Genomic DNA, 10,246 nt, shown 5'->3' with positions numbered 1-10,246 from the left:
ATTTAGGTCCAAGTTTATAGTTTTGAACTATCTAAACCCAAATAAAAAGCCCAACTCTTAGCTTATTGCCCTAATAGAGAATTAGAAAGATACCCTTTTCTCTTTTATCTTCTTCACCATTGTCGCAGCTATTTTAAGCTCTATCCCGTTTTTCTACTCTCTTTTATCTTCTTTCACCATTGCAGTAGCAATTTTTAAGCTCGGAATAGAGTTGATTATTTGAAGAAGCACCATGAAGAAGAAGACCAGTAAAGACAAGGCTAATGCTGTTTGTGTTTCCGAAGCTGCTCAAATGAGTAAATATCAATGGAACTTTTTTTTCTACTGATTTGTCTTCAAATGATATTTGCATATATGCAATTAACTCTGTTGCAATGGGTTTGCTTTGTGTGCCGTTGGTTTCAGCGGAGAATTTAGTTGCAACAAAACAAGGGAAGAAAAAGGATAAATTAAGCAAGAAGATAAGAAAAAGCAAAGAGAAAATCAATGCTAGCGTTGGAATTTTTGATAAGCCTGTTGACGGGACTGAAGTTCATCTTCAAGGTGAGACTTTATTTTTAAAAAAATATATATTTAAATGGTGAGAGGAAGATCAAAGACTCCATGGCTGATACTTCTTAAAGCAAGATTAAAAGTTGCCACTTGTAAATAATTTATGGGTTTTTTGTTTGTTTGTTTATAATTTCGTCAACTCTAACATTGCAGACTACATGGCCGATACATTCTGAAAGAAAGACTAAAAGTTGTGAATAAGTGATGGGTTTGCTTGGTTTATTTAAAATTTCGTGAACTATAATATTGCATTTGCTGATTCCATGGTTGATACATACTGAATGGAAGATTAAATGTAGTAAATAAGTGGTTGGTTTTGTTTGGTTTTTTTAAAATTTCATCAACTCTGACATTGCAATTGCAGACTCCATGGTTTGATACATTCTGAAAGCAAGACTAAAAAGTTGTAAATGAGTGATGGGTTTTGTTTGGTTTATTTAGAATTTCATCAACTTTATTATTTGAATTGCGCTTTGATGTTATATAGTCATTTTCGGGTTTTTTTCTTGTAGAAAAATTTAGAAAAGACAGAAAAAAGAAATCAAAGGGGCAATTGTTGGAAACGAGTAAAGGAGCTAATCAGGATGAAGTTTATGAAATACCTTCGGGAGATGACGACTGCTCAAAAGGCATGAAAAGTATGAAACTGGTGACTTTCCTTTAAATATTTTAAGCTTTTGGTATTATAGTAGAGAGAAACTTCTGCAGCAATATTGTTTTCCATCACATTGAGGCATATATATTTTTAATTTTGCTCTAAAACTTATTAGTTTAAGTCTTTATTTCCTTTTTTGTTTAGGATTTGCATCACAGTACTTGGTATAGAAATTGTCGAACTTGTAGCTAAAATCAGTTTCTTTTTTTTTTTTTTTAATATGAGTTAGCATGCCTTTTCTTATCTGGGTTTTAGTTTTATTGTTTATTTTAAGGTTGTTGGTTGATAGACAAGTTTTTCATTCTATAGACAGTTGATGGACAAGTTTTCTTAAACTGCAGAATGGCTTACAGACTACCACCGAAGTAGGCCTGGCTTGAAGGTACTGCAACAAACGATTGACGAGTTTATATTTGAGCACGAGGCAAAACTTGATCAGGTATTTTTCTTCTTGGCACCCGTATCGAATCATAAGACCACTGGTTTTGTTAAGGAGTTCACGTTAGTTTTAGACAACAAAAATGCACTTCAAACTCTTTATAAGGCATATTTGATCAGGTATGATCTTGTTGTGCCAAGGTGCCTCTTTATAAGGCAGTAGATGAAAGGTACTTAAATAAAAGGCTGTATAATTGAGATTATCTTAATTTTAACTTTTTTCCCATTAACTGTACCTGTAATAGTAATAATAGAATTATAGGGAGACAGCATCAAACTCTACCTCTTGATGTTTGAATATTCAACAATAAACATGAGACTTTTAGAGAATCACGCATATAGGCTAACAAAAGAAAGGAAATTTTGCTTGTTTTATTGGATTATCGTAAGTATACATCTTTAGCTTATTCTGTATGCACTGGTACGTGCATAGGTACCCGAGCATATTTTTGCATCCTTGCCTCATGAATAAGGGCTTTAATGCCTGTATTGCTCATCACGCCCTTGACAAATAAATGCTCTTCTTTCCCCCGCCCCTTTTTCCTAAACGGAGTTGCAGTTGCTTGTTATTTATTATTTTGGTCCTTGTGGTGATATAGGAAAGAAAAGAAAAAGAAGCTCGTCTTACGGAAGGGGGATGGATACTTGTTGAACATCATAAAGGAAGGAAAAAGACCACAGACACTGAAAGTGGAACTACAGTAGGCTCTGTTTCCCAGGCTGCTGTGGAGGAGAAATTAGCTAAGAAGAAGAGCAAAGAGGTCTTTGATTTCTACCGCTTTCAAAAAAGAGAAGCCCAGAGGAGTGGTATGAATATATTTGATGTTATCTATCTTTTTTATTTTACCAAGATGACACTATTGAGTTTATTCTGACCTTTTTTTTTGGTTGGGGGGGGGCGAAGGGGGTTCTTAAGCTGTGATTAATTATGTTGCAGGATGTTGATGCTAGGATTAGCTGCTTCTTGTTGCACTTATTTTTACACTTTTCTTTTCAGCTTAATGAATTCACAATATTATGTGGAGTATCGTTGGTCAAATATTATTTGTACCAGGGAACCAGCACATATTCTGGCTTAGGTCTGGGGATATGATCCTCCAAATACATAGAGTAATTTAGAAAAAATTATCATATCTGTGTTGACCGCATACTCGTATCTAACACACACATCTGAATTAGAATAACATAGCTGGCAAGAGAACATTGATGGGTACTTGCAAGCAGCCAAGCACTAGTAGGGCTCTAATCGACAGTGAGAAAGGAGAATCACTAACCAAGTCGTTAACTTTGCTTTACCAATCTCCCATCTATTACACAAGTTAATGCAGCTCAGAATAGAGTTGAGATTGTCAGTTATTTTTTCCTATTATTCTTTGATATACTAATAATCATTGTTCACATGTGTAGGACCTATTTATTAATTTGAAAGTAATACTCTCTTGATAGTGATTAAATTTATATTTATATTGGATAGAAATGGGGAGGACCCGAAACCCCAAATGACCTTTTCTTTATTGCTATGCTTTCAGCAATCTCTATGTTGCAAGAATGTTCTTGTTACATATGCATGTTTAGTAGCATGTAGAAGTGATTTTTTTTTTTAAATATAAGGGTGACATGAATGATTTACATAAATTTTCCCTTGCAGAAGTTATGATACTCCAGAGCAAATTTGAGCAGGATAAAAAGCGGATTCAACAGTTGAGAGCTGCTCGGAAGTTTCGACCTTATTAAGTGTAACCAAACCCTTTAAAAGAACCAAGAGGTGAACCTAATCTCTGTTAATGGTTTCATTATTGCTGTATTTGAGAAGATGAAATCCTGACTACATGTAATTCGTTACCAATTTTGTGCAATTTGTGGTTTTAGAGTACACTGGAAAACGGGCTAGGATTGTAATGGGAATTTGAAGTTTATTAATGAATTCCAGGATGTGTTAAACAAATTTATTATATATCTCACTTTTTATGCATATGTTTGACCATAATATATCCACAATTAACAAATTAGATTTCAAAAAGAACCAACCGCAACAACTTAAGAAATTTAAAAAAAAAGAAGATATTTGTGAAATACTAAGAAAAGTAATATTATATATAATTTTAAAATATTTTTCAACTTAATAATTTTCAAAAAGATTATGATCTTAAAAACAATGTCAAAATCAACCTAAACGAACAAATGGATATTCATATTGAAATGAAATTGAGCATTAGTTTGATTAGGTTTATTTTGGACTTAATTTTTTTAATAATTTATTATTTCTTTATTTATTTTCATTTTTTTGAATTTTTTTGATGTGGTATTGTCATGTCAGCAATTATTATTGATAGGGTATTGTCATGTTAGCATCGTGATGACTAATTCTAATTGAATAACCGTTAACAATCAGTTAGGTATAACCTTAAGATTTAACTGTCAACTACTAAATATAACAGTGAAAAGGCTCAATTGATGAATTTTGTGAATTGAAGGGCTCAATTTGATATAAAAGATTTAGAGATATTTCAAGGGCTTGTTCTATTAAATATTGGTAAATTTACTTTTTTGACTCTCAAACTATAAAAAGTTCATCTTAATCTCTTTTTTTCTGCTCCATCGAACTATTATCATGTCAAATTGGTCAAAATTGGATGGAAAGTTAAACAGTGTTGTTAATTTGTTGATGTGGATGTCACATGACAGTTCACATATATTAATTGTTCACATTATATTATATTATTTTATATGTTACACCAATAATTAATTAAGAAGTTAAAAAATTCAAAAATAAAAATGATAAAGAATTTAAAAACTCATAAAATTATAAAAATATTTAAATGATTATAATAATTTTATAAAAATATATTTTTAATAAAATAGTTGAAAAAGTTCAATATATAATTCTAACTATTTTTTTATAGAAAATATTAGTGGGAAGTGGCTTTGTTGATGGTATTAGTATCATGTTCTCTTTCTCTTATGATCTTAACCATCCTGGACAACTTCGTCTAGCTCTTTCCTTACATTTTTTATCAAATCTATCCTTCAATGCTTTCTTTCATTTCCCAATCTTTGATATCTTAATACCTATCAAGTTATTCTCGAGACAACCTTATTTATGTCCCGAAATAGAGTGGTCTCTGCCTTGAGACAAGAATACATCAAAGCTAAATTAGTTTTACCTTGTTTCAAGTCTCGAGACAATAACTCCTTGCCTTGAGACATCCAAACATCAAAGCTAAAATAAAAGAATAGGGAAGGTTGGTCTTGAGACACTAGTGTCTCGAGAAATATTGACATCGAAGTTAAAATTTTCAAAAATAAAATAAGACTTGTCTCGAGACACTACGTTGAAATTTGAAAATTGAGTTGGATTTGAATCCTAACTCTAAGTTTAACCTTGCATAACCCCATAATATGATGAATTGAATCCTAAACATTATGAATGCATATGTGTGAGCATGATTGATGTTTAAATTGAATTGATTGATAATTATGAACTAAATTATGCGTTTATGAAATAAGATAGCTTGAGTTGTTTTGGCAATGTAAGGCCCTAAAAATAGGTCTAGTAGTTTCGGGTAAGTTTACCTTGTTCCGAGTAAAAATTAGGAGTTAATCGGGTTTATTAGTAAATTTTATTATTATTAGTTAGTTAACTTAATTTCATTTTAAAATTAGGAAATAATATTCCGAAAAATAAAAATATTTTTAGAAAAATTAATTTTATAGTTTTAAATGATTTTTGGGTAAAATAAATATTTTGGGTCAAATTAGAATTGAAAAATAAATTAAAATGGGGAGTTTAATTGTGAGAATTTAAAATATTAATTACATAGGACCATTTTGCAAAACAAGGGAAATATTTGAGTGGTTCTATGTCAAATTATCCATATTTTTGGAATTTTGGTGGGAAAGGATTATTTAGTAAAACAAGGGAATTGTGGGAGTGGCTTCATGGCAATTTCCCCAAATTTTCTTCAGTTCAAAAATGTTACAGCCTCTTCACTTCACACACAATTCTCACCCGATTTCTAAGCATTTTCTCTCAATTTTCTTTTTCATTTTCGAAGTCCACATATCAAATATTAGATCTATCTTTTATTCTCTCAAAATTCTCTAGAAAAGATTTCTAAAGTTGGGAAAACAACTTATTCGAGTTCTTCAAAGATCTTGATCCAATCTTCAATATTGGTGATTCCAGATCGATTGAAGGTATTTTCTCAACTCTAAATTCATTCTAAGGTTGTTTTTAATCATTATTATTTTTATCTAAATTGATTAAAATTGTTTTTCAAATCTTGATCTCTTAGCTCTTGAACATGAGATTCATTAATGGTGAATTCATGGTTTTGAGTTGGAATCCAAGTTTAAATGGATATTTAAGCTCAAATCATGTTTATTAAGAGATTTTTTTATCAGAAAACAAAATATCGAACTCGTTTGGTTGATCAATTTTGACAAATTCGTTTTTTTAACTAAGAAAATGAGTTGATTTTTCGGAAAATCATGAAACATTTTGTTTAGTGAAATTGATGCTTAGGTTTTGTGTTGATAGATTAGGAATGATGTTTAGAAATGATTTTTGACGCAGAGAAGGTCATTTGGGGGCTGAAATTTACGTTTCGGCTAGATCATGAGTTTTCGATAAGGTAGATTAAAGAGGCGTTTCAGATCTGTGTAGTTCATGATTTTTCAATTTTTGTTGTTGTTAATGATAGCTTGTAACATGTATTTTACCTCTGTTTAAGATCCACGTCGAGTAGGGGTCACTGCTAATCAAGATTGAGGTCCTAACACAGCTACTTGATACACTTTGGCTGGAGAATCAAAATGTGAATGTGAGTGGTTTTTAAAGGCATTTGGTAAACAAGCCTATTTACATTATGAATTGAGGTTTTGAATTGTGTTTCTAGAGAATCAATTGTATCTCAAATGGTTTAGATTTCAAAATTGATTTTAATTTTATGGAAGCATATTTGTAAATGATTTATGGAAAATGTGAATAGAGTGTTTGATATGGTTCATTTAAATTGTATTGATTAATAATTGGAGCATGGATTACTGTATATTACAACACTTATGATGATTTTATAGTTGGTTTTAAATCTATAGACAAAGACACTTATTGAGCTTATCTATGTTGATGTTAAAATTGCTAAGTGACATGCTTTAAATTAAATTTTTATATCCTGAATTAAGTGCTAAAATATCAGTGTTTATGCCCGGTGTGTTTGGTTATATTGGCAACATTGCATGGTGGATCCATTGGATATAGATGGCATGCCATAGGATTAGTGAGTACTCACCACTACATGTGTTATTTGTGAGCATACGACTCTAGAAGTGTTGACTTGGCTGGAGTGAATAAGGGAGTGTTGAGTTTTTTTTTCTCCACTCAATTATTGGCAATTTCGAGGCGACATAAGGGACTGTGTGGCTATGCCACACTCAACTGGATCCGGATAAACATTATACATTCGAATTCGACGACCGAGTAGGGTGTGGGGTGTTATAGTATATGCATGGGTTTATGTTGTAATTTACTTGCATACTAATATTCAGTCTAGTACCTTAAGACATGAGGTATTGTCTCGAGACATAGGGGACTTTGTCTCAAGACATGATACCTTTGTCTCGAGACATCAAACTTTGAAGCAAAAATTGGATGCAAGAAAGGCATGTCTAGAGACATTGCGAGGCATGGTCTCATTGGCTCAACACATTTCCCTACATATTGATAATTTGACCCAAGGTTCGTAACATGCCCCGCTTTTTACCAACCCTAACCCTGAACTTTTGCATGTGGGTCCCATTAACATCTCTTGGTTTTTACATTTTGATTGCTCATTAATTATATGTCACGCTTGCTTGATTTTAGCTTAATTTGATGTAATGCTTCACTATTGTCTGAGTTACTTCGGCAACGAAATGTAGTGTCATGCACCTAGATTCATTGACTGGGTTGGATATAGGGTGTTATAGGTGGGAGAAAAGTTTTGGATAAGGAAAATGTTATGTTGACGATACCATTGGATGCTGATGAGTTTAAGGTGACAATTTGTTTGATGCATTCGTACAAGTTGCCAAGTCTTTATAAGCTCAATTTGGCTTTTGGAATATTAGTGGAGAGGATGTGATACCAATTTGTCAAAGCTGGTTGAGTAGGGGTGCTTTTTCAAGTAGGGGTGTGCATTCGGTTAACCGACCCGAAATAGCTATAACCGAATTAACCGACCTTCTAAAATTTTTAACCGTTAATTGAACCGAATTTTAAAAAAAAATTAATCGAACCAAATTTTTTCGATTAATTAGGTCGGTTAACTGAATTAACCGAAAATTGTATGGTTTTTATTTTTGGTTAAAAATTAACCGAATTAACCGAATTACCCGAATTGAATCATTACATAATTAAAAATATTACATAAGTATTTGAATCACTACATAATTAAAAACATTATATAATTCTTGAAATTAACACATAGTTGAAATGTAAGTCTTTAATATTCTCCATTTATATCCATTTCTTCTCTCCAAAAAATCTCCATTTGCATTAAACCTAAAAAAAAAAAGTGTAATTGGGTAGATACTTAAGAGTTAGACTTTAGTTTTATTTTTATTAGGTTGGTAATTGGGTAGACTTTAGTTTTAGTTTTATTGGGTTGGATAATTGGGTAGGGTTGGGTTGGATAATTTTATTTATTAATTTTTTCGGTTAACCGAATTGTTTGGCTCTGTCTGCAGGTACGTCGTACGGGGACCTATGAGGAGGTACGGAGGTGTGCGTAGCTCGTGGGGCCCGTGAGTGAAGAGGCGCTTGCGGGGAGCGGCTTGAAGGCGCGGTTCGTGTGAGGGCAGAGCCTGGTTGCGGCGCTGGGGGTTTGCTGTTAGGGTTTCCGCAATCTCTTTGTGTTGGGCTTGTAACACGAATGGGCTAGGGATTGGGCCATTCGGGTTTAGTATTGGGTCAGATTAGGTTTGGGCTTAATTGGGTTTGGGTTATAATTTTGGGCTGGCTGAAATTTGTAAATGGACTGCTATTTCATTTCGGTTAACCGGCCGGTTTCGAATCGAATTAACCGTTAACCGAAAAATCATAAAAAAATTAACTGATCCCCGACCGAAAAAATTCGATTAACCGACCGATTAACCGAATTCGGTCGGTTAACCGAATTTTTTCGGTTTTACCCGAATTATGGACACCCCTATTCCAAAGTACTCTCACATACTCTTATATTGCTAAGTCCAAAAGTAAGCCTTCCTACGTCTCTTAAAGATTTGCGCCCCCATTTCTTTATACGATGTTATTTATAAGATAGTGTCAAAAGCCTTGGTGAATAGGCACATGTTGTTTCTAAGAATCAGTCTGCATTTGGTCCAGGTAGGTTTATTATGAATACTGTGGTAGTGACTTTTGAATTAATTTATAAAATGAAAGGATTTTCGAGTGAAATTTCTATGAAAATTAATATTAGCTGATGCTTTTCAAAGGCGATTATGCTTGCTTTGGGTTTTAATCCTACTTGGACGAATTTTATTATGCTTTGCGTTACAAATATTACCTATTTGTGGGATGAAATGGAACTGATTTCTTTGACAAAGTGATACATTGTCACCATATGTATTTCTTTTATGCGCGGAAGGACTTGTATTGTTAATGGAGGTAAGGTTTATGGTGGTGGTCCAACAATATCTATTTTTTGTACGCAGATGATTCAAAAGAGGTAGAATTTAGAAGCACAAACAGTATTCTCACGACTAATGAGTTGGTGGTTAATTTTAATAAGTTCAGCATTTTCTTTAGCCCAAGTGCTGGTCCAAAAGGCTGACGAATGTACTTGGGGTCTATAATGCGCTTAATCACTCTTCATATTTGGGGTTGCCTTCTTTAATTCAGTGTAGTAAGAAAATGATCGGTTTTTTTATTTTTATTTTTTTATGTGCGAGATAAATTGTGGCAATGAGTTTTTTCCACGTTAATAATTAGTGTTTATATATTTATACCCTATTCGTTTTAATTTGATGTGCTTTAGTTATTTTCTTATGTACTTTATATATATATATTCTTCTACTGTAGATAACTTTTTTTTATAATAATTCAATTTTAACTCTATTTACTAAAATATAAAAAATATTTAAATAAACTATGATGACCAATTTAGGAAAAAAGATTAAATTATGTATTTACATTAGACTTGTCAATGAGTTGAGTTTAGATAAGGAGTTTTATGTTTTAAGTCGGACATGTTCGGGTTGAATTCAATTTAAATAATAAAAAATATTTTTAAATTTAAATTTTATTATAAATATATATTAATTTAAATATTTAATATTTTTGTTAATTTTTAAACGATAAAACAAATCAACAGGTATAGTTGGCCTTGAAACGAGCTTGAACTTGTATTTTAGAATCAGACAACAGTTCGATCTTAGTCATGAACAACTCTAATTCACACTTCACATGTTAACATAGATCAATTTAATATTCGTATTCAAGTAGCTCAAAAGAAAAAGTTAAAGTAAATTTATTTTATTAAATTTTAATTTATATTTAAATGATTTATGTTAATACACTTGTATATTAGAAAATTGTTTTTTTTTCAAACCAATAAATTTTAT

General features: G+C 32.0%; 1 protein-coding gene and 1 long non-coding RNA gene across 2 annotated transcripts; both read left to right on the top strand.

The window, feature by feature from the left end:
• Window positions 1–85: 85 nt before the first annotated feature.
• On the top strand, window positions 86–3,590 carry LOC107920256 (ribosomal RNA-processing protein 7 homolog A). Its single transcript, XM_016849866.2, has 6 exons — window positions 86–296; window positions 406–543; window positions 1,065–1,190; window positions 1,549–1,646; window positions 2,245–2,452; window positions 3,294–3,590. Exons 1-6 carry the CDS (start codon window positions 233–235, stop codon window positions 3,377–3,379), a joined length of 720 nt encoding a protein of 239 aa, XP_016705355.1. The 5' UTR covers window positions 86–232; the 3' UTR covers window positions 3,380–3,590.
• A 2,070-nt stretch (window positions 3,591–5,660) lies between these two features.
• Window positions 5,661–9,074, top strand: LOC107919667 (uncharacterized). The gene is made up of 4 exons (XR_001690414.2): window positions 5,661–5,842; window positions 6,222–6,279; window positions 6,379–6,468; window positions 8,372–9,074. It is a non-coding gene; the product is annotated as an uncharacterized lncRNA (long non-coding RNA).
• Window positions 9,075–10,246: the final 1,172 nt, after the last annotated feature.

This window comes from Gossypium hirsutum, chromosome D13, assembly GCF_007990345.1.
Source record: "Gossypium hirsutum isolate 1008001.06 chromosome D13, Gossypium_hirsutum_v2.1, whole genome shotgun sequence".
NCBI classification, from domain to species: domain Eukaryota; kingdom Viridiplantae; phylum Streptophyta; class Magnoliopsida; order Malvales; family Malvaceae; genus Gossypium; species Gossypium hirsutum.
This window is presented reverse-complemented; position numbering and strand designations above follow the sequence as displayed.